The following is a 24,444-nucleotide window of genomic DNA, read 5'->3' as shown; positions in this document are numbered from 1 at the left end:
ACAAGTGCTGTAGTCTCAGTGCTGGTTCAGAGGCACCTGAGTTGGAGTGGGGGTCTGTGGGGTCCTTTGGGAGCTCAGGAGCTGTGTGGCAGGTGACGGGGACATTTGGCGATGATGCTTTTGAAGGGAACATGTCCCCTGGTAGCTTCTGCAGTCTGCTCCCTGTGGCTGCCTGGGCTTCACGGGCCCTTCCTGCCCCTTCACGTGACGGCAGTTTATGGCCATGGGATTGCCATTAAGGGGAGCCTCGGATCACTGTGGTGCCTTGAGGGAACCACCATGTACGTGCTGAATCGTGTCCCCCCAAATCCATTTTGTTGACGGTCTCATGCCTGGTGCCTCAGAATGTGACCGCCTCTGGACACAGGGGATTAGGATAACTTGAGGTGACCTGTTATGGAGAGGAGTTAGGACTGTGCATGGGGTAGAGGACAGACCGTAGGCCAGGGACAGGCTCAGAAGAAACCGGCCTCAGGCACACTGATCTTGGCCGTGGGCTCTCAGAGCTGTGAGACAGTGTGTGTGTGTGAGACACCCAGCCCCCGGTGGCCCCAAAGTAGACTCCTCCAGACCCTATAAGCAGGACTCCGTGGCTGCCTGAGCTTCCACCGCCACCCGGCTCCCTCTGCTCCTCCTCACCTTGCCCTTGGGCTGCCCCATGCCCTGGCTCCCGCGGCCCTGCCCAGGCCTCTGCTGCTGTCTCTGTCAGCTGCTGGGCCTGGCACCTGTGCTCTGTGTCCCCTCCCACCGCAGGGCGTGGACCCTCCTCTGCCCTCCCTGGCTGGCTCCCCAGGGCCTCCCACCTCTTTTCCACTTCTCTGTGCACCCGTTTCTCCCTCTTTCCCACTCCTGTCTCCGCTTCCCCAGTCACCTTGCATTCCGTCTCCCTGGGACATCAACCGCTGGGGATGTGGGGATGTTCTGAGGCAGGGCTTCATTTTAACACCTGTTTTAATTCTGTGGGGTGAACACCTGGGAGTCGACCTGCCGGGTCATGTGGTGACCACTGGACCTTGTTTAGGGCGGGTGTCCTCTTCCCTGGCTTATCTGTACGAGCCTCTGCCAGGTCATTCCTTCGTGATGAGACTGGTCTACAAGTTGACCCTTCTTCTCTTTTAAAAATCATACCTGCTACAGTTTGTCATGACGCCAACGACCCCTGTATTAAAGGCGCCACCCCAGGGTGGAGCTGGTGAGAGGAGGGATCCTCAGGAGCTGGGGCCTTCTGGATGACTCTAGTGCACTCACTAGAAGCAGCTCCTAAAGGATCCGTGGGACCCTGGCCTCTTCTCTGTCTTTCGCCTTCTGGCCATGAGGCGGAGAGTTTGTCCCACCATGTTCACCACCCTTACCGTCCAACCTCCCCTCAGCATCCCAGAGCAGGGGGCTGCCCAGTCTGCCAGGACCTACAACTAAGGTTGACTTCCTCAGGTGTTTTAATGTAGTGACGCGGCGTTGACTCGTGGGCTGAACGCTGCGCGGTCTTTCATGTGTTCAGATGTGTGGGACCTGCATGGGAGTCGGGACCTCCGTGTTCGTGACAGAAGGGGGCTTGTCTGGAAGGAGAACACTTAGTGTCAGAGACACAGGACAGAAAACCAGCCTTGAGGTCTTGGGAGCGATATGGACTTGTGCCTTTTGTAGGAGTTCTGGGCGTCAGAGTGTAGCATGGTTGATCAAGGAGACAAACTCAGCATTCATTTAGAACCCAGGAAATGGTAGGACCCGAGGTGTGGAGGAGCCTCAGGGTGGCCAAAAGACTTAGACTCTGTCCTCAGGGAAACTGTTGAGCTCCAGATATGTCCCAGGTCCTTCCTTGCAGTGCCTTGCTAATGTCATGAAGTGCGTCCTTTGGAGGAAACAGATGGTGGCCATGAACAAACCTGTGGGCCACTGCTGCTGGGTGTGTCTCCTACACCTGTTCACACTGAACGAAGCCAGGATTCTATTCCTCAGCTACCCACCTGTATTTCAGGTACTCAGTAGACACTTGTGCCCAGTGGCTACTGTCCAGTGCTCTGGACAGAGCAGCTGCAGAGTGGCTGTCAGAGGAGAAAGTTCTCCTGCATTAGCTAGACCACAGGTATGGGCACTGTGGCCTTGTGCTGGGTTCAGGGAGGAGGTGCTGGGGGTTGGGAGATGGAGGTGCTGCATCCTGGCAGTGTGGAACCTCGATCCTGGCGGTCATGCTGGGCAAGGCAAGCCCCCAGCCCCAGGTTTCTGTCTTCCTGTGCGTCAGTCCTGGGCTTGACCACTGCTGCTCTCCCTGCCACAAACACAACATGTGGGTCGTCATTGTCCTGCACGGCAAGACCGATGGGCTTTGCGAGGAGCAGCATTGGGAACTTTTAGTGTCTTGAACTGCTGTGCCATCCAGGTGGCATTTCTGCTTTCTGGAAATTCATTTTTATTATATTTTACAAAGATTTAGGTCAGTAACAGAATGAAAATAAAAACAGCCCCCGATCTTTTGCTGTGATCAGTGGGAAAGTCCTTGTGCTACGGTTTCTTTTGGCCACTTTTGGAGTGGATGATGGGTTAGCTGCCCAGGGCTGGTGGGCTGGTGGATGGCTCAGAACAGCACAAGTTCACTGTCTCATGGGGGCAGAGGCCAGAGGTCCAACACTGTGCTCTCTCTGTAGAATCTTCTGCTGCCCCTCTGGCTCTGGGGCTCCTGGATCCTCTGTTTCAGTCTCTACCTCTGTCTTCACACAACATTCTTTCTTTCTTTTTTTAACACATGTTTTAGTTATAGGTGGACCCAATATCTTTATTTTATTTGAATGCGGTGCTGAGGATCAAACCCAATGCCTCACACATGGTAGGCGAGGGCTCTACTTCGGAGCCCACAACCCCAGCCCACATGCTATTCTTTCTATGTGCTTCTGCACCCAAGGGTCCCTCTGTATTCTCTGAAAAAGATGTCTGCCATTGGATTTGGAGCCCACCTGAAGCCTAATTTAATGTTATCTGTAAAGGCTCTGTTTCTAAATGAGTTCGTAGTCACGGTATCTGGTGTCTGAGTCATTTGTGTGAAGCTGTAACAGAATACCTGAGCCTGGGTGATTTATGATGAGCAGAAATTTATTGGCTCACAGCTCCACCGCCATGGAGCCAGTGTCTTCCAGTGTGTGTCATCACCCAGGGAAGCAGGAGGAGAGAACTCGCCCTTCTATGACCCCAGCCCTCCTGTGAAGGAGCCCGCAGAGTCCACTCGCCTCTTGTTGCTGTGTCCCGTGGTCCTGTCTTAATGGTGCTTGAATTTCAATGTGAACTTGGGGGACATTCAAACCATGCTCAAGGGTCAGGACATGAACATGTTTTGGGGTAGTTCCCTGCTGCAGGGGCTGGGGTGCAGAGGGGGTCGAGTGGCAGGGCCATCCTGGTGAGGCATCCCTTTTTTGCTTCCTCTACCCCAGCGTCCTTCTTCATCCTGCTCAGCTCCCCTGCCTGCTGGGTGTCTGCACACCCTGGCTGCCCTCCCTGGTGGGCTGGAGTGGGGGCAGCGAGGTGGTCAGCATGGTGGAGAAGGCGGCTGGGCTTGCTGTGCCCCAGCAGTCTACAGGTCTCCCTGCACCCTTCTGCCCCTGTCCCTGCACCTGTCCCTGCCTCCACCCACTGCTGTTCCCAAAAGCTCCACTTTGTTGAATGGTGCAGACTGTGAATTAGACGCGAGTGGACTGTGCTATGTGTTCCAACCTGCCCACTGCGGTTTCAAGTGTTCTAGAACTTCTCTGTCATCTGTGAGTCCTGTCTGGCTTCCTGGAAGCTGTCTAGACAGGTAACCGATTTCCACCCCCTGGGGGGCTTTGGAGGCCTCTTCACAGAATGGCTCCCCTCCTCCTGAGCTCTTGGTCTACCTAACTGAGCTGGTAAAAGGTTACCAAAGAAAAACAGAGAAAACAAGTGGAGAGAAGTTCAGGAGTGAAAGTCAGCTCTATTCTTGATAGACTGGGCGATTCCCCATTTAGCCTGACTTACCTGCTGTCAGGTACATCATAGGAGGTTAGGCGAGCGCAGAGGCTCCCGGGAAGAGGGATTGTTTCTGCGTGCGCCCTGGTTGGCTCGTCCACGCTGGTTGGCTCGTCCACGCTGGTTGGCTCGTCCACCCTTTCTCCTTCTCCTGCTCCACTTTTGCTGCATGGTTCTTGCTCCTGAGCCTGTGGTCTTCAGGTGTCTCTGCCCTGCTGGGCCACTGCTGCTCTGCCCTGACTCCCTGGGTCATCCCTGCTCCTATCCTGACCTCTGTCCTCGGCTACATTCCCTCTGGTCTCCCCTGTGCCCAGCACTGGGGACGAGGGAATGGACCAGGTTTAGGCTTCAACTGCTTGTTCCAGCATCGTTTCTGACTGCGTGTGAGAGAACAGGAGGCTTGCTTAGCCAGGCTGGACACAGGGAAAATGGTCATTGTGGCTAAAGTGGACCAGCCCCTCAGACCTGCTGACCTGGGTCTTGTAAGGGTGACTGAGGGCTGAGGACTTTTGTGTTGTGGGCATTCATTGTGACCCAGCCACTGGGCCAGGAAGTGTGTGTGAGTGTGTGTGTGTAGACATATTGTGGACAAGATCCCTGGTGGTGAACACAGTTCTAAATAGTGAAGACCCCCACCATCATGTGAAACTCTGGAGAGCCCCTGTCCTGTGCCAGTCTTCTGCAAGGTGGCATAACCAAGGATTTGCAAGCACAGGAGCTTGATCTCGGTTCAAATATTGGTAAGTTTGCGCTTCCCTTATTGATGTTTTTATTCAGGCTTTGTGACGGGTCACCATGGAGATATTTATGGGACCAGTCCCCCCAGGATCACAGTTGACATTTGGGGTTGAGTGAACCTCAGTGCTGGTGGGAGAGATGAGCAGGGCTATTTTAGCGACCAGCATCTGCTTCACGGATGTTGATGACCCGGAGAGGAGGTATTTTTGGATTTAGGTACGGGAGGCGTGGGAAGTCTGTATTTAATAGTGTATAAGGCGGCTGGTCTCATTCTTCCTTCTGCTCTGGATTCCTAGCACTTAACCACAGGAGCACATCCTTGAGTCGCCAGAAGGCCAGCACTTCTCCTATAGCAGAGCTAGGCTGCCTGTCCAGCGTCCACCCTGTCTTATTAAGACCCCTGCTCTTCTGGACTCTGGGCCCCACTAGTGGGAGTAGGCCGGCTCCCTTTTTCTCTGTTCACATTACTGGTTCTTGTGAGAGTGTTTGGCTCTGTCCCAGATCTTCCAAAGACAAAGTCTTAAGTGTGAAAGGAGAATTTGTGGACACCATGTATTTTAGTTCAAAACCTCCAAATGGAATCCTTTTAATATGCGTTTTCTTGAGAAATATGTAAATTAATAATTGCTTCATACATTATTCAAGAAAAACTTATTTTGTATCACTGATAGCTCTCCTCGTCTTATATAAAGATATGCTAATGGATTTAATTAAAATAATTATACTGAATAATGTCGCCTGAACTTTACCCTAAAATAGTATCTATTAATCATCATCAGTAGTAATATTTTTAGCCAGAGAGACACTTACAACATTAAACGGATGCTAGATAGAAAGTACATTTTTTTTTTGTTGGATTAAGTTGGCAATCTCATGAGAAGCATGACAATTAAATTTGCTTAGACTATAAAATTTCCTTAATATCATTAACCTGCACTATTTTAGCAATTAAAGAACTTTTAGCATTTTCTGCCCCTTCGTAGTGCTTTTAGGAGTTCTTTTTCTTTCCCTCTGATCCTTTGGTCCCAGTGTGTCCCTTGTCCCTTTGATTCCACTTTGACCTCACTTTCCCTCCCAAGAGCTGGGAGTGCTGGGTACCATGAGCTCCCGACTGCCTGGTATGGGGATGAACTTGATCTTAAGAGGGACACTCAACGGCCTGTCTTTTAGAACAAGTAGAAATAGCTTTACCAGCAGCCAGGACTCTAAGTTTCTCTCTGGTGTCCTTCCCCGGCTTGCTGGCTTTCGGTCAGTGCCTAGTGGGATCCCCGGTGCCTCTGGCTTGTGCGTGCGGAGTGCGGAGGCCTGAGTTCGTGTTCTCAGAGTCAGTGGGTCAATGCATGCGTGTGCTTGCCCCAAGCCTAAATGTGCTTAGAATCGGACCTGTCCACCCTCATGTGGACAGATGAAAGCTTCACCAAGTTCAAAGAAAAACTCAAGCTGGGAAGTTAATTTTGCTGGGTTTAAAATCAAATGTGAAGAAATAACTTGCTTAAAAAGCAGACATTCCTTTGTGAGTTCTCTTATGGCTTAACGAACAGGAAACGAATGAGCAAAGCTCAAAATGGTGAATTCATCCAAATCCCCGGGGTTCTTCTCTGCTCCTGGTTGGGCAGGTCACTAGGTGTATCCACTCAGGGTAGGGACAGTGGTTCCCAGCCTGGTGGGGATGGACTGAGAGGTACCCAGTCTACTTGGCTCTGTCTCTGGGGACATCCACTGACACTGCCCACTGTCCCACAGTCATTCCCACAGCACATCTCCATGAGATGGCAGGTGGTCATCCACTATGGGAGGCCCCGAGACAGCACTGGGGGAGGCTGGCATCTCAGCTGCTGGTGACAGTTCACAAGAGCCTGACTGATGTGTTTAAATGAAGACCTCCACTGATTTACCCTAAATAATAAAACCAAACAAAACCAGAAAAGTCGTAAACGTTTCTATCATCCTGACCTCTGTGATTTGGTGACCAGTTCTACTCAGTATCTGTCATGGTATGTAGCCCTTCATAAATGAGAGTCCCAACTGAATGAAGACTGGGGTTTGAGAGGGTGTCTGGGTTAGTCTTTGTGTGTGTGTCCACACACCGCGTGTGCCACTGTGGGAGGTGGCAGTGGCCAAGGTCTGTTGAGCACTGGTGTTGTGTTGGGATCCCGAGCTGAGCTTACCATGTGCATGACCACCTTCCATCCCAGCAGCCCCCATAGGCAGGTCCTCCTGAGCCAGGACCACCCTTCCATCCCAGCAGATCCTGCTGTAGGTCCTCCTGAGCCAGGACCACCCTTCCATCTTAGCAGCCCCCACAGGCAGGTCCTCCTGAGCCAGGACCACCCTTCCATCCCAGCAGCCCCCTTAGGCAGGTCCTCCTGAGCCAGGACCACCCTTCCATCCACAGCAGCCCCAGGAGGTAGGTCCTCCTGAGCCAGGACCACCCTTCCATCCCAGCAGCCCCTGCAGATAGGTCCTCCTGAGCCAGGACCACCCTTCCATCCCAGCAGCCCCTGCAGATAGGTCCTCCTGAGCCAGGACCACCCTTCCATCCCAGCAGCCCCTGGAGGTAGGTCCTCCTGAGCCAGGACCACCCTTCCATCCCAGCAGCTCCTGCAGTAGGTCCTCCTGAGCCAGGACCACCCTTCCATCCCAGCAGCCCCCATAGGCCTTGCCTCAGCAGGCACGGTCTCCTTGGAGGACACACTTGGTGTGGGAGGCCTGGGGAATGGGCAGGGAAGCCCGGGAGCCCTGGCTGTCCTGGCCCTCTGCCTATCCTGGTTAACACAGGTTGGGTGGCCGAAGAGGCCCCTGGGCAGACAGGCCACAAAGGCCTGTTCTTGTGTGTCGCTGTCGCTCTGTCCTTGTGAAGTGGTATTTATGAAGCGGCTGCAGGCAGAGGATGCTTTGTTGGGTACGGTATAAAATGCAGGAAGCCAAGCCGTCCCTCACCCTCTGGACATCCACAGACTAAACGAGACACGTTAAGAGACGGAAAGCAATCAGCCTGTGCAAACGCTTATTATTAAATGTCACGATAAATATTTTCTAGTTTCTCAAACTGACTCTGAGGTAGTCGAAGCAGAACGTCTGAAACGGGCATGAAATTATTCCTAGTTAATGCTGTTGGACTGCAGCTCCCCGCAGATAATTGGAATCCCTCAGTTGGGTTGGCATTGAGGGCTGGGTTACCAGCGGAAAGAGCAGCCATCGTGCCTGTGATTCTGCAGTGGAGATTTAGGGGTGGAAGTTGTCCCCTGCCCCTGTCCTCTGGCCTGGGAGTGCTGGGAAGTGCAGTGAAGGTGGTGCAGGGGGTTGGCAGCACCAGCCTTGGAGCGGGCAGGCTGCTGCAAATCCCAGCAGTGCCCTTCTGAGCAAATGACTTCTCTTTTTTGCACCTTCACATTCTCATGGGTGACAGGGGACGATCCTGGACCGGCTCCAGAGGTTGCCATGAGGATTTCACACGTCAGTTTAGAGGAGCAGCCAGATACATGTCTGGCGTGTGCAGGGTGCTCACGTTTGGTAGATCAGGAAACTCAGACTCATTAAAAGTGACTCAACTCTGGATCCTCCATCCTGGGCACCAGAGATGGGACTCGTGCTCAGCCTTCTGTCAGGCATTTTCCATACCTGATAGGGGCAGCGTCATCTAGGTAATATGTTTTTAATCACTTTTCAAATTAAGGTATAATTTACACTCAGTAAAACACACTCCTCCTTATTGGGAAGTTCGTAGCTTTCCACAGAAGCGTAACACAGTTGCCCTGCCGAAGGGTCTCTGGGCTGGACCCGCTCCGACTGCAGACAACCCCTCTCCCACCTGGCCACCACGCAGGTTTTCCCTTTCCAGAGTGGCCTGGAATGGAATCACGTCGTCTTTCACGTTAGCCTCGTTTTTTTCCTCCTGGGTTCGTCGGAGCTTCCTGGAGTGTTGGTCAGTGGTCCCTTCTTTCTGTGGTACTGAGTAGAGCTCCATGGTGTGGGTTCACCTCTTGAGGGACATTAGGGCTGCTTCTAATTTTTATGGATTATAAATAAAGCTGCTCTCAACTTTTCACTTGCGGGGTTTTTGGGAATATCCGTTTTCATTTCATCTGAGTCAATATGCAGGAGTGCAGCTACCCAGTTTCGGGGATCACTCATGGCTCACGTTGAGACCACCATGTTCTTTTCTAAAGTCTCCTAAATATTTTTGCACTCAGACCAGCAGCGAATGCACACGGCACATTCTTGGAGTTCTCTTTTGAGTTGTTTTTAGCCTCTCTAATGGACGGTCGTGGTCTCTCACTGTGGTCATTTTAGTTTGCCCTTCCCTGATGAGTAGTGGTGCTGAGTAAGTTGCTTGGTCCTTATCTGCTATCCATGTGTCCTCCTCCGAGAAGTGCCCCCCGCTTTGGCGGCAGCGGTGGAGGATTGTTTTCTTATGGCTGAGCTTTAAGAGCTCTTGGTACATCCTGGATACCAGTCTCCATCAGATCCTGCAACACTCTCCCCACACTGTGCGTGTCTCCGGTTTTGTTATCTAAACAGCACTTTTCCAAGAGTCCAAGCTCTTTTGTTGGGATGTTTTCATTTAAAGATTGTGTTGTTAGTATCACATCTTACAAATCTTTGCTTAACCCAGAGTCACAAGTGTTCTCTCCTGAAGTTTCATAGTTCCAAGGTTCATGTAAGATCTGTGCTGCATTTGAAGTTGACTTTTGTATACATGTGAGCTATGGAATGGAATTTATTTGAGGTTGGTATAGGGGTCAGTGAACTCTGGTAGCAAATCCATTGACTGCATATGTTCCGGGATCCAACCCAGGGCCTCCTGCATGTTGGGCAAGCCACTGCATATTGAGCTGCATATTGAGCTACATCCCCAGCCCCAGGGTAATATTTTTGGGGCGAGTTTCTGACTACTTGCTTTTGGAGGGTGGTAATAACAACTGTTCACGTAATGGGTGTAATATTTTCCAGTGTGCACAGGGGTGTCCTGTTGTCTTCTCAATTTGAATCTAAGTGTTAATGCATTCCCTTGATGTAGCTGGCACGGGCCAGTTTCCTTCATGGAGGTAGAACTCAGCCTACCTCCATGAAGGAATTAGAGTCACAGGTGGCAAAGCCAGGTCAGGACGCTTGAGATCCAGGACTGTTCCCCAGCAGTGTGTAACAAAAGCCTTGGGTCTGCGGCATACCCCAAATTGAATTTTAATTCCAGCTTAGTTCATTACTTGCTGTGTGAACAGGGGCAGCGTCATTAATGTCTCCCTTGTCACCTGCTTCTTCCAACACAGCTAACTCCCGGAAGTGGGTCGGCTAGAATTAGTGCTGAGCTTCGCAGGGCCCAGGCCCCGTGCAATGCGGGCAGCGGGGTCTGTGATCACCGTTACTGCACTGACCAAGGCTGTGGGTTTTCCAGATAAAGCAGAACTTGTTACTAAAGAACAAAATGATTCCTTAACTAGGGATACACGGGTATGTAGGAGACGGGTTTTAGGATGGAGCGAGGGCATTGTGTCTGCATTGCTGAGTGAGGACTGGGCTTCAGGCGAGAAGGTCTTCTGGGGCCCTCTTGGTTTCATTGCGTGAAGCCTTGTCAGGAGGCCATGTTAATGCCACATTAGTGACAGGGCGGTGCTCTGCCTGCGGGCTAGGTGTGGGTTCCTGTTGCTGTCCCTTGTGCTGTCTTGCGTCGGTCGCGTGTCCATGCTAGCTCCTGCCCTTCTGTGGCCTGGAGGAGCTGCCTTCACCCTCCTCACGCTCAGCCGTCAGCCTCTGTCTGAAGAGGTTCTCTTCTTGCCACGTCTGTGGTCTTGATAGGAATTAGAAATTTCTGCCAACGCTGGCCCCTGCATTCGGCTCAGCCCTCTCTCCTCTTGGTTTGCAGGGGGCGGCCCTGAAGTACCTGCCGACCATCGTCAACGACGTGAAGCTGGTGTTCGACCCCAAGGAGCTCAGGTAACTAGGCGCCAGGCGGGTGCTCACCCATCACTTCTTCCTGGGGCTGCTGTCGGCCGGGGCATGCTCCGGGCCTGCCTCGGGTCTGCACGGGTCAGTGCCCTGGACCGTCCTGGGGCATGGGCTGCTGCTGGTGTCTGTCACTTTGCTAATTATGACTTTGTGTGGGGAAGTTGTCACCCATCAGCAGGCACTGGTACGACGCCAGTTGGGCATTTTGCACGGTTAGGTTTTGATTTTCAATTTGTGGCTGTTGGTTTTTGTTTCACTTTGTTTTGTTTTCAGCACCTGAAAGTCCTCACATAGGTGTTCTCCTGCTCTTGTGTCACCTCCCCTTCTTTATAACGGGTGCAGCTTCTCCTGAGCTCCTGAGGGAGGGGCTGAGAACGTCAGGCGGAAGAATCAGACAAGAATGTTTTAAATCCCCAAAGACAAACTGGGAGGGAGACAGCCACTGGACTTTCACTGAGGAGGGAACTAGCGACCAGGTCCTTCCTTTTGCCCTGGAACATGTCACCCCGTGGTGTCTCTGTGCAGCCCTCAAAGACATCCGGCACATGTTGGAGAGCTCAGGGCTGGAGAAACAGGGGAGGCGTGGAAGCTGCGTCTAGTGGGGTGCGGCCATACTCTGCCCCCATCCTTCTGTGCTCAGGGGGATCCGCCTCTTGTCCATCAGAGGAGCACAGCAGAGTCACTGTCCCTGCTCGAGCCTCATGCTTGGAGCTCCAGGGAAGTCCTGCCCAGGGCCCTGTTCTTGGTGCACGTCTGTCCCCATCAGTCCCTTTTATACTGCTTTCAAATGTGACATGAAAAGTCATGTTTGTATGTTTTCCTGCTTGGATCATCGACCCGTGTTTTAACAAAGTGGAAGTGATCACAGGAGGAAAAACTCACACTTAAGTCCACTGCCCAGACACAGCCAGAAAGACCTGGATCCTTCACGCTGCACACACCCCCCTCAGAGGCCCACCTTCTTTTCTCTAGGACCACTCCTGCACTGACCCATCTTATTTCCCGGGTCTTCAAACCCTCTTCTGCTTCGTGATCATGAATGACTTTCACGGTGTACCGTTCTGTGCTGGACCATCGTTTGCTTAAGCCACAACCACAGACGTGACATCTATTATGTGCTTTCTCCGTACAAAATGGGCATTTCACAAAGCACCTCCAGGTGCGAGTCGATTAGTCTTCACAACAATGGCATGACATTGGCTCTATTATTAGCCTAATTTTGCTCTCTGCAGTCACTCAGCTGGCCAGTGGCACTGGTTCAAGGCCAACCCTGGCTTTCTGATTATAAAGAAAGGGCCTCTAACTATTGTGCTGCCTGAAGGGTGCCGAGTGAAGTCTGCTCTTGATCTTTACAAAATATACAGGGATGCATTTTTTGTAGCTTAATTGTATATCATTAGGATAATCAAAGAAGTGGAATTACTTGTTCTTATATTTTCTTAAAAGATTTTTAATAGATATTTAAAATCCCAAAGGTCAAACTGACATTCCATTAGTTCGTCTCCACTGTCTCCATACCCAGACTTTGCAGTGCTGGGAACGAGCCTTTGACAGGACCAGCCTGTTGACCCATAAGCAGTACTTCCCGTTCTTCTTGCTTTCCTTGAGGTGCCGGTGGGTGCTCTTCTGGTATTCCTTCATAGTTCTGGCCATTTGTGAAAGGAAAGTTTTAAGTGTTTTTATTGAAATACTAGGTGAATACTCTGAAGTCACCTGTTTTATAGTGTTCGGTTCATTAGATTTTTTAGTGCATGTTTCAGAACATTTTATTTCCTCAGTAAGATCCCTCGTGCCATTACCGGTCCTTTCTCACTGCTACCCCTGCCCTAGGCAATCACCCATCTATTCTTTGTATCTGTAGATTTAGCTTCTCCAGGTGTTTCATAAATGGGCTCCTTCAACATTGGCTTTCACTTAGCGTCATGTTTCAAGGTTCACCTGGGTTGTAGCAAGGGTCAGTGCTTCCTTCTTTTTTTGGATGAATTTTATGGACAGACGTGTACATCTCCTCCCCAGCTCATGGATATTTGGTCGTTTCTCCCTTTTCAGTACTATTTAACAGTGTTGTCACTTGGAGTCATATGCACGTTTTTGTGTGGATATATACTTTATTTTATTGAGTTTATAATTAATAATTGGAATTGCTGATTTACACGATGACGATGTCTAACATTTTGAGAAAATAGCCAACCACGTTCCAAAGTGACCGTACTATTTCACACCCCCACCAGCATGGCGGGAGGGCTCCGGTTACTTTAATCCTCAATGCTTGTAATTGCCTGACATTTGAATAATAGCTATTTTAATGACTGTGAGTTAAAAAAGAAAACATTTATTGGGGGATGTGTGTAATTTTGGCCCATCTTGTGTGAGGGGCTTGTCCAGCATGCCAGTGGCATGTCAGGACCCTCGAGGGACCTCCTGTCTTGTAACAGCTCCGGGTTGTTTGCTGTGTGTGTCTCAAGAATTTTGCTCATGTTCTTCCTCATAGTAAAATGTTCACCGAGTTCATCCTCAACATCCCCATGGGTTTGCTGACCATTCAGAAGCTCTACTGCTTGATTGAGATTGTTCACAGTGACCTCTTCACCCAGCACGGTGAGTTATGACGGATATCGTCACGGGATCCACGGTCTGCAGTCCTGGCCCCTTTGAATTCCCTCCTCCCTGCTGTGAGGAGTGGAGGTGGCATGTGGTTCAATCAGGTCCAGCGCAGGACAGGGAGACGTAGCCCTTACAAGAGAACAGTGATTGACGCAGTGTAGTAGCAGCTCATTGGGAAATGAGTGCAGAAGGTGGTACTTTGTCATTTAGGTGCACACCATAGCCTGAGGACAATCAGCATACATTGTGGTCTTTAAACCGTGGGGTTGTCTATCCTGGGGTGGCAATTACTAGCTTCCACTGAGGTGATGGCAAAAAAAAACGTTCAGGTTTTGTTTAAATTTAGAAGTAATGGTTCTGTCATCATCTGAACTTTGCCATCTTCGACAGGGTTTCTTCCAACCCTGCTCAGAGTCCTATGAATTCTGATGATTCGTCAACTCATTTATCCTGAAGAACACCTTATATTTTTCCTCATGATCTCCCCATCCTTTTTATTAATCACTTTTTTTTTCTGTTTGGACAGGCTGAGTTAATATTTTACATTTGTCAGGCGGTTTTATTGAAAGCTTAAAAGCTGTGCATAATTCCTTAACCTTCCTCATTTATTGGACACAGGTGTGAGGTCTGCAGAATGACATCCTGATGGCATAGATTTATTCTCTTTCTTTTGTGTCTGGATGCTGGGCTTCTCCATTCATCTTCTTCTGTCCCCAGGCTTGGTGATGTTTGTGATTCCTCTGAGCTTTTCCAGCGACGAGCAGCGCTCATTGGGAAATGCTCGCTGGGTGGTTGCTGGCCGGACTGAGAAGGCACTGTCTGGCGCAGTCCTCTGTGCCGTCTGGGTTGGTGGGCGCCACGTTTGCCTGCTGGTTCACCTTCATCATATCACTGGAGTGTGTGCCTGTTGCCAATGTTTATGCTAAGAGACGACATGAAGAGTTCACCTGGGTGGGAGTGTTCTTCTGGAGGAAGAAAAATAGGAGGGGTGGCTTTGTGCAGCCCCTTCATGTAGACCTTTCTCTGGCCAGAACCCCGTTTCTCACTTCTATAAAACAAAGTCAACTGTCCCCGCCGTCTGAGACTGAAATCACACAAATCTAGAGTGGGCCATTAATTCTGACTACCCGTATTTCATCCCACTGAGAGGCTGGTATTTGAATTGTCTACTCCCTGGGTGACTGTTCCAAATCCTAGGGACTGCATGGGGTTTAGGGAAAGGCTGATGAGGAGGTGACATGTTGGGACCCAGCTTCTGCGGTCATGCCTGTATGGACCATGCTTCATACTGGAGCAAGTAAATTCTCCAAAATTTATACGTAGGTCTCATTAGGTAGATGTTCCATCTACTCACCATTCAGTGCCAAGACAAACATATTTGTCATAGAGAGAGGGACAGAGATTGATTCTCCAAGAATTATGAAATTTATTCTGGACTGGCAGAGTGTTGCATTGGGAATATGTGTTCCATAGCAAACTGTGGGTGTTTGCAAGGAGGCTGAGGCCAGGGGAAGGGTTTAGAGGCGAAATGAGGAGGATTCCAGCAGGAATTTTAAGTAGTAATCTTTGGCTGGAATGACTGATGCCAAGAGTTACCAGCCCGAGGTGAGTGGTCGGTGGCTGGGCAGATGTCCTGGTCCTCCGTGTACAGGGTTGCTGTGGCTCTGAGAAAGCCTGCGGTTTTGGCAGATTCTTTTGAGAGCTGCTGACCCTTCTTTCATAATTTGCTTCTTTTGATAGGGTTGACACAGTGGGTCCGTTTTTATTTTGACAACTTTCACATTTCTTCCACGTTCTCTGCTTTTGATCAAGATTCTTCCCTGAACACACTGCCGATTGGCCCTCTCACACTTGGGGCTTGATTGGCCATCGCTGCTGGGATGTGGTTTTCTGGGCTGTCCTTCTGCTCCCACATTGGGGACGGAAGTGATTGGTGACTGGGAGTCATGGTCCCGTCTCAGACAGGAGGACCAGGGGAGAGGTTCCCAGGTGAAGCCACAGTGCAGTTGGTGCTCTCCACTTGGCGGGAGGGGGGTCCTCTGAAGCGCTGAGCCAGGCTCTTCTACCAGGAGTTGTATTTCTGCAGGGTTTTGACAGGCAACAGGTACAAATTTACAAAGGAAAATCCAGAAATGTCCACAGGAGAATAAACGGCAGTCCGTGTAATAATTTGAATCAAGCAACATTATCTTTTTTCTTTATAGCCAGACTAATTTTTACCAAAGGTACTTGAAAGGAAAACGAGTTTGTTTATAAAGTGAGTTTTGTTTTATCAGAAAATTGTGCTTGATTATTTGTTAGAGTGTTTTTACGAATCTGATTACAGGTGCTTCAAGGAAGAATGAAAACTATGTATTGCAAATGACTTAGAATAGGCATTTCTAGATTCTGATGAATTCAGCAGATGACAAGAAAATTTAGTGACTTTTGTTGCATTCAGTGCTGTGAGATGCCAGTCATGACTGAAGCCTTCATGCCAGGCCATCAGACTTTTAAAAGATTTCATATGACCTTGCACAACCTTAGAATGTTTACATTAATAATAAATAGTAAGCATCATTGTCAAGTAGTAGTCATTTAGTTTTAAGCTTTTTTACCAGTAATAATCTCTTAAAAGACTTTAAAACAAATAGATGCTTAAAAAGACTTTAACTGTTTTTAAGATTTTGGTTTTTTCTAAGCCATCAGAAACCTAATAAAGACAGCCGAAAACATGATATGAACTTGCTAAAACAAAAAGTCCTTGTTTCCCAGGCCAATTTTTGTGAATTTTACTAAAATCAGAGAAATATTTTAAGAAAATTTTGTTGCTTCAAAATAGAGAATTAGATTCAGATTTTATATTGGTGTATGAATGTTGTGAAAACTCAGAATCCTGCAGATGACTTTCACAGACGGTAGCCGACGAGGTCACACCCGTTTCTTCTCCCGAGACGGGTCCTGTAGAACCCTGAGATCTGCTCTGAGCCTGCAGCCTGCTTCGGCCGTTAGTTGTGCCCTTTGTTCTTTTCTCCCATTTTGGAACAGTCCAGCCGTTCGACATCAGGATAGCAGTTTTATTTGCTACAAATAAATCCCTTTCTATGGAAAAAGAAATCTCTTTTTCAATCTTCCCAGCAAAAGGAGATCCTCGTCCGCATCTCTCTTCTGTTTCTCTCTCCTGCTCTCTGGCTACTTTCCGCCTTGTTTTCTTTCTCAAATTTACATTTCAGAACATTTCTTTAAAATCTTTAAATTTAGATAAAATTATTTCTTTTCTCAGTAAAAGATTTAGTCTTTTTTTAAGTACATTTTTAAAAAATCCAAACACATCTTGGTTTCTTTGTTATTTATACATAAAACGACATGTTAATCAGAGTTTTTGTTGTGTGTGTTAGGGATTGAACTCAGGGGCACTCAACCAGTAATAGGGCTGCGTCCTCAGCCCTATTTTGTATTTTATTTAGAGACAGGGTCTCCCTGAGTGGCTTAGCACCTCGCCGTAGCTGAGGCTGGCTTTGAAACTTGCAATTCTTCCTTGGCCTCCTGAGACACTGGGATTAAAGGCATGTGTCACTGTGCTCGGCCAGAATTTTTAACTCTTGGTAATTTTTAATGAAGACTCAGGAAGGAAGAAACCTTGAATTTTTCGTCATATGCCAGACTTTGATGAAAGTGTATATGTCAGTAGGCCAATATGTATAGTCTTTACTTCATGAAATTTAAGTAGCTATGAAGTTTTGAATTTATATTTATATTCAGAGGCATTTAACTCATGCATATTTACTTCATTTGCTTATTTTTAAGCAATGATTCCCAGATTCCTTATGAAAACTGAGGTATTAGATGAGCATTGCCATTTTATGTTACTTCTTTGTCAAGGAAAACCTTTAAACATTAAGGTGCTACACTTGATAGTCGGGAAGAACCCACAATGCACTCTGTTCTCATCTGCATAGTAGTTCTTAGGTCAGACTTGTCGTTTCATGATCCTAAACATTTGACAGAGATAGATATAACCCTGTTGAGCCACGATACCTAAGCAAAAACGTGTACTAACAATTCTGAAGACAACTTCATTTTTACTTTACCAACAAATTGAGAAGATAGTAATATAGTAATATAACTTTATCAGTTTAGAAGAAGAGAGTTGTATCTAAATTATATTTATGAAAAAAATGGAACAGTTAAGGTCACCTTATCATATGGATAAACTTGAAGGTCTTTATTTATAGTCTTTTGAGCAAATGAGTTTAGGAGTTAACTCTTAGATGTTTGCATTTTACTAGGACTATCTGAAATAGGAAACTTCAGGCAACCTTGAATAATAAAGTTATCTTAATATAAGCAAAAGAGTCAACAGATGTGAAATCGGCAGAAGAAAGAAAATACAGAGACCTGAAAATCCTTTACATGTTAAGCCTGTAATTGATGTTTAAGAATCTCTCAGGGAGTCTCACAAGAAATTTTAAATCAGGCATGTAGGTCAAACCAAACTGAGAAGCCAGGCACACAGAATTGAAAGTGAATTCACCAGAGAAAGGCCATAAGATGTTACCAGGAGCTCAATTATATTAAAAAGTGCAGGAGAAATCCCTGCCAAGCAAGAACAGAGCTGCCCGGGGAGTCCCCACCAGACCTGTCCCTAGGAATTCCAGGCACAGCTAACTCTGATGGGTTTGAATTAAGTTCTCCCATTGCTGCCCCAGTTGCCAAGAAATTGAAGAATTTCCTTTCCCTAAACACTCGCTCAGAAAATGAACGGTGCCTGCCCAAAGAGACCCTTAGTGGGAGTATTCACCGTAATGATGGCCTAAAGGAGGCCTGCCTTGTTCCTTAATGAAAGAATTCTTCAAGACACCAGCAGCAGCAGTCCTCTTCCAAAAAAGGGGCCTTCGACCTGAGAGAAGATCCACCAGGCAGAAAAAGACAAGCCGCGGAAATGGGGGACTCAAAGACGCTTCCAGGAGTCGTTGGCTCTCTCTGAAGGTGGTTTTGCCTCTGTTCCCTCAGCAGTCACTAGATATGCCAACCTCAGAAGAAAAGAAAGAGATGCCCCAAAGAATATCTTATTTGGGAAGAGCCAGCGTAGCCGAACACCACATACATGCCACCGTAAACTCTGGGTGTGTCACAGAGGCTAGACAAAGGGTCTTTTCATCGATAAAAATGGGGAGGTTCACTGCAAATATTTGGAACAACAGCCCTTGGCTACAGTGGTTAGTGACACGTGTGTCCATCCTACAGTGCCCCGAGCAGGTGTCGTGATGGAAGGTCCTTTTGCACAGGTCGAGGTGGTCCCTGCCTTGGCGTGAATCTGTTGGAGTCTTGTGTGATTGTCATTATCAGGCAGTTCTGTTAAGACTCTTCCTTCATAGCATCCTGGTTTCTCTGACCTGTTTTTGCCATGGGTTGACATAAGTGACTGCATCTTGATTCTGACAACTTTCACATTTTTTCAGCACTGTCCATGAATGCCAGCTGTCAGTGAGTGACACTTGTCAGTGGATCATCTGTGAATTGTGTTTGACCTTCGTCGAGTGTTATGTGACCCAGACCTTCTTGAGGACATACATATATGTCAAAATTTGTATTGCAAAGCTTTGTTCTAAATGTCATTGAGTTCCCTTTGAGTAAGGGCCTAAAACACAAAAGATTTAGTAAAAATACTTAAAATAGACCCAAGAAGATGGAAGGGCAGCAGAGACAGGCTGTGTGTCCCACCCCTCCACAGTTCAGGTTTGAAGTCACTGGAGAAGAGCTGCTCAGGGAGCTGGGTGACTGAGGGACACACTAGGTTCAACACTAGACAGAGACTTGGTTCCTAGAACAGAGAGCGAGGCCACGTGGTCAGTTCTGCACCTGTACCTGCAGTTGGTACCTAGGCAGGTCAGGGTGGAGGGATCACACAAAGGGACAGGCAGACAGGGCATATTTAACAAGACGGTTACAGAAACAGCAGGAAGGTCATTCTGAATTTCGCTGAACTCAGAACTGCACGGTGGGCAGATGCATGAGACAAATTGTGCTTTTCTTGAGTTTTGAGCAGAGAAGTGTGTCAGGGAGCCGTCTAGTTGGGATTCCCTGAGCCCTGTTCCCTAAGCCTGCGCCTTAGGGAATTGTAATCCCCTGCATCTTCATCTCCCCTGGAGACCACAGCAAAGAGTAGCATGAAGGAAACAGCTGGAGCAAGCCATTGGATAAGCTGGAGCAAGCCATTTTTATAGTGCGATAGCTTGAGCTGAGAAGCTGGTGAAACCCACTGCCACGCAGAGGGAACAGAGGAAGGCCCACTCGACTGTCCTGGAAACTCGGGGGTGCACACAGAGCATCCTGTCCACTCAGAATAGGGTTCAGCCCGCTAGGCAGGGGATGCCCCAGTGCCAGCCCCTTTGCAAAACCAAGGTGCTCACAGCTTCGCAGGCTAGCCGGGAATCTCCAGAGTCACCTAAGTCACACTGGAGGAGAAGAGTGGTGTGAAGTCTTCACAGTTACCCAGCCGACAGTGCTTCCCCCAGGCACATGAAACTGCCCCCCGAACCAGAGGGGGAGCTGGCTAACAAGTTGGGGAGGACACAGTCCCCAGTGGCTGCCCGCTCACAGGCCCAGGATAATAGATTGAGCTGCCTCGGCTGGTCCTGGACGAGGAGGACGTGGTGGAGACTGGATGGGAAGGATACAGAGGCTGAGCTTCACAGTGTCTTTTGCAGCAAGACTCTGATGGAGAGGTGGGGGGAATGCACAATCCACTCCATCTCGGAACCAGGCTGTTCAGACTTCACCTCTGCATTCAGAGCCAGTCAGAGGCTATGCACCCAGAGCTGGGACCCTTCCACACCTCTGACACCTGGCTGATTCACAAGTACCTGGAGGGAGTCTACCTGTGAAACACCTTGGCAAGGAGGCTTTAGTTGTCTTCACACATTTTTTTTTTATTTCACCTGTATTGTTTTCTATTTGGTTGGTTTGGGTTTCTGCCATTACTTGTTATTTTTATAATTTTATATGATTGTAAATATTCATTAATTAAATATTGTATTTTCTTTTTCATTTTTATTCCTTCCCCTTCTTTTTTCTTCTTTTTCTTCCCTCCTCCACACCTTTTTACTGTACCTTTTTTCCTTCCTTCTCTTTCCCTTCTATTTTCTGTTTAGCATAATATTAATTTTGTTTCTATGGCCTAGTTTTTTAGCATGTTCTATGTAATCACTCCCCCTTTCTTTTCTTTGGTTAGTGGAGAGGTGGGAAACATTTTCAGTCAGTTTTTACGATATTTGATAATATGCTTTGTTATAAAGCAGTAGCTGGTTCTGATGGGTATTCTTTCTTCTCAAGATGGTATTGGGACTCAAACAGCACTTTGAATATGTTGGATGGGTGCTTTGGGGGTGAGATAAACCCTCAGCCTGAGGCATATCATAAAAAGAAGGAAGCTCACTAACAAGATCCTCGTATGGTAGAGATCTCCCTCCCAACAGAAGAAATTTCAACCTGGAAATGCAGATAATAAGAGATAACAAGGCAGTAAGATGTCTCTGAGAGGTTAAAACTCCCCAACAAATAAATCCAAAGATAATAAAGTGGTGGAAATACTGGACAAAGAATTCAAAAAACTGATGGTTAAAATAGTCAATGAATTAAGAGATCTAAGGGAGAAAATGCAGGGTATGAGAGAGAATTTCAGTAAAGAGATAGACGTTTCTGAAAAAGAATAAGAAATATTCAAAATGCAAAACTCACTTAGTCAAATAAAAAAAAAATCACAGTAAAGAGTCTTACCAGCAGACTAGATCACGCAGACGAAAGAATATCAGGGCTGATATGAAAGATGGAGGAATTAGAACACTTAGACAATCATAAAGAAAAAAAACACAACAAACTGAGCAGAATATACAAGAGCTATTGGACAACATTAGAAGGCCAAATGTAAGAATTATAGGCCTTGAGGAAGCAGAGGAGATTCTTACTACTGACATAGAGAACAGTAAAAAATATCAGACACTTTCTTTAATCTTGGGAGGAAATAGACATTCAGGTACAGGAGGCATTTACAATTCAAAAGAGACAAGACCAGAAAAGAATTTCTCCTTGACACATTATTGTTAAAATTCCAAAAATATAGAGGAAAGAAAGAAATTTAAAAGCTGCAAGAGAAACCTACCAAATCATTTATAAAGGCAAACCCATCAGAAAAATGGCAGGCTTCTCAACAGAACCTCTAAAGGTCAGGAGGACACAGAATGATGTATTTTAAGCCCTGAAAGGAAATAACTGCCCACCTAAAGTACTGTATCCAGCAAAAATATCCTTCAGAATTGAAGAAGAAATGAAAGCCTCCCAGGTAAGCATAAACTAAAGATCATGAGCACTAAGCCAGCATCTCTGAAGGTACTTAAAGGAATCCTACACACAGGAATGTAAAAACAACCAAGAAAGCATGGGGGAGAACCACATTAGAAAAACAAACGACAAATGAGTATTAGGAATAAAACAAAATAACAGGGAGTAACATACACTTCCCTGTAATAATATTGACTGATCAGATTTTAAGAGCAGAAACTTTGAAACTGTTTGAAGAAAAAAAGAGAAGAAATGCTTCACTATGTAGGCACAGGCAAAGACTTCCTGATTAAGACCCTGTAACTCAGGAAATAAGAGAAATATTAAATAAATGGCATAGCATCAAATTAAAAAGATTCTATATAGTAAACGAAAAAAATAACAGAGTGAAGAGATAACCAATATAATGCAAAAAGAAAAAAAATCTTCCACAAGCTATTTTTACAAGAGGATTAATATCCAGGATATATGAAGAACTCAAAACAATTAGCATTACAAAAAGCACATAACTCTGTCAGTAAATGAGCCAACAAACTGAACAGGCACTTTTCTAAACATGTATAAATGCCCAGCACTTATGCAAAGAAATGTTCAATATCTTTGGCCCTCAGGAAAATGCAAACCAAAACTACATTGGAATTTCATCTCACTTCAGTCAGAATGACAATTATTAAGAATACAAATAATAGCCAAGCACAGTGGTGAATAAAGGTGCATGTAATCCCAGTGATTCAGGAGGGTGAGGCAGGATGATTGCAAGTTCTAGATTAGTCTCAGCAATTTAGGCCCTTTAAGCAACTTGGTGAGACCCTGTCTCGAAATTAAAGTAAATAAAAAAAGATGTGGCTTAGTGGTTAAGAACCCCTGGGTTCGATCATCAGTTCCAAAAAAAAAAAAAAAAAAGATCAAATAGCAATAATTACTAATGAGGATGCAGAGGGAAAGCCACACTTACACACTGTTGGTGGGAATGTAAAATAGTACAGCTGCTAGGGAAATTGGCATGGAAGTTCCTCTAAAAGGTAAAGATAGATCTACCTTTTTATCCTACTACACCACTCTTTGGTGTTTATCCAAAAGAATTTAAAGCCAGCATATGTTAGAAATCTGTACATAGTTATGTTTATTGCAGCACAATGCACAATAGCCAAGTTACAGAACCAGGTGAGGTATCCATTCACAGGTGGATAAAGAAAATGCAATGTACATATATGCACAATGGAGTTTGGTTCAGCACAAAGGAGAACAAACTCATGGCATTTTTTTCTGGAAAATGGATGGAAATGGAGACCATCATTTTGAATGAAATAAGTCAGAGTAGTGTGTCTCAGTGTATTCTCATATGTATTGTCTCATAAGTGGAAGGAGGAAGAAAAGATAGGCATAAAAAGGGACCCTATGAGGTCAGAAGGAAGACCATTGGGATAGAGGAAGGAACAAGGGAGGGAGGAGGGGAAGGGGAGGGATGTCTTGGGGAGAGAATTGATCAAATTGTGTTTTTAGATGTGCACACTATTCTGTATAGTTAATATGCACTGGTTAAAAGTACTTGAAATGGAAGTGATTTTAAGATTAAATCTGAAGGACATACCCCCTTCTCTCTCTAGCTGGTGGAAAGCCTGATGGGAACCTCACTACTCGCTCTGGGTGACCATCTCAGCACAGGTGCCCGGGGACTGATTTCCTCTCCACAGTGCCCAGTTTCTGTTTTCACTCTTGTTTCACGAGTCTTTGTCATGGACGAACTCCAGTCCTTTTTGGAACTATGCAGTGAATCAATAAACAGGTGGCATAGTTCCGTGAGGAGTTAGTGGGTAATATAATATTTTGAAATAATTAATCTGTCTTTTTAAGTATAGAGCTAGGGGTTTGATCTTAATAGGAATTCATACCTAACATAGTCAGTGAAATTTATATGAAATCTATGAATCTAAAATTATTGTGGGTTTAGTGAGCCAAAATTAGCCGAAAGTGTTGTGTCTTACAAGGAGCTCCGGAATTCCCAATCAGTAGAGTTGTCTAAACCATAATTGGCAGCCCAAATGTGCTTCTGAACTGTTGTGGCTGCCTGGAATCCTTTCAGAAGGCTTTGGCCAGTGTGAAAATGGTCTCGTTTGTTGAGCTTGGGTTTTGGGAGTCTCTCTGGATAGGGCAGCAGAGTTAGTCTTGATATCTTTCATTTGCAAGCTCTCTGCTTTTCCCATGCAGCTGACTGCTGTCTTACCTCCTTGTCAGGAAAGATTTATCAGCTGAAATCTTCTGGCTAGGCTGCTCCTACAAAGATGTCATTACTTTTACAAAATATTCTGTGCCACATTTAGTATAAATATTTAAAGCCAAACCATTTTTGATGAGATATGATGGCTCTGATTCTCATGCTTTGTTCAGTTTCTTGTTAATTTGTAAAAAATATAGTTGTCTTTGTCCTTTTCCCTGATCCTACTGGAGTCAGTTAAATGAGCTCTCCCTGTGTCTGGATCTGCAGCACTTGCCTTCAGTGGGTTTAACTGAGGTGCTGCTGCATGAGCCAGCCCTTCTGCAAGGTCCTCCTGTGGACGTGGCCTAATGCATCCATGAGCAAGTCACTGGGGCTCCTCTGTGGGGTCCCAGGTAGGAGCAAGGCTCCCAGCCCCTGTCTTTCATCACTGCTAAACACCCACAAGTTCTTTTGCTCTAAAGCATTTGTTTCCATTCCCCACCAAAAATAAAATCAACCTAGTCTAGAACAAATAAAAGTGCATGTATTTTTGGTCAAATTAGGATTGCTGTCCAGGAAAAATACAGATTCAAGAAGTCTTGAAATTATGCTTTTATGGTTTATAGAACTGTGACTGTGTTAAGGTTTACACACCAATTACATCACTT

At 46.7% G+C, this 24,444-nt stretch overlaps 1 protein-coding gene across 5 annotated transcripts in view; it reads left to right on the top strand.

Moving 5' to 3' along the window:
- Dock1 (dedicator of cytokinesis 1) overlaps positions 1-24,444 on the top strand; it is a 461,323-nt gene that overhangs the window by 133,833 nt on the left and 303,046 nt on the right. For all 5 annotated transcript variants that reach the window (XR_013427043.1, XM_078024305.1, XM_078024303.1 and 2 more), the window contains exons 24-25: positions 10,574-10,644; positions 13,148-13,254. Coding sequence is in view for 4 of the 5 variants with exons in the window: in XM_078024305.1 (XP_077880431.1) it covers positions 10,574-10,644; positions 13,148-13,254 (178 nt within the window). In the remaining variant the exon portion in view is untranslated. The remainder of the gene's footprint in view (positions 1-10,573; positions 10,645-13,147; positions 13,255-24,444) is intronic.

This window comes from Ictidomys tridecemlineatus, chromosome 1, assembly GCF_052094955.1.
Source record: "Ictidomys tridecemlineatus isolate mIctTri1 chromosome 1, mIctTri1.hap1, whole genome shotgun sequence".
NCBI classification, from domain to species: Eukaryota; Metazoa; Chordata; class Mammalia; order Rodentia; family Sciuridae; genus Ictidomys; species Ictidomys tridecemlineatus.
This window is presented reverse-complemented; position numbering and strand designations above follow the sequence as displayed.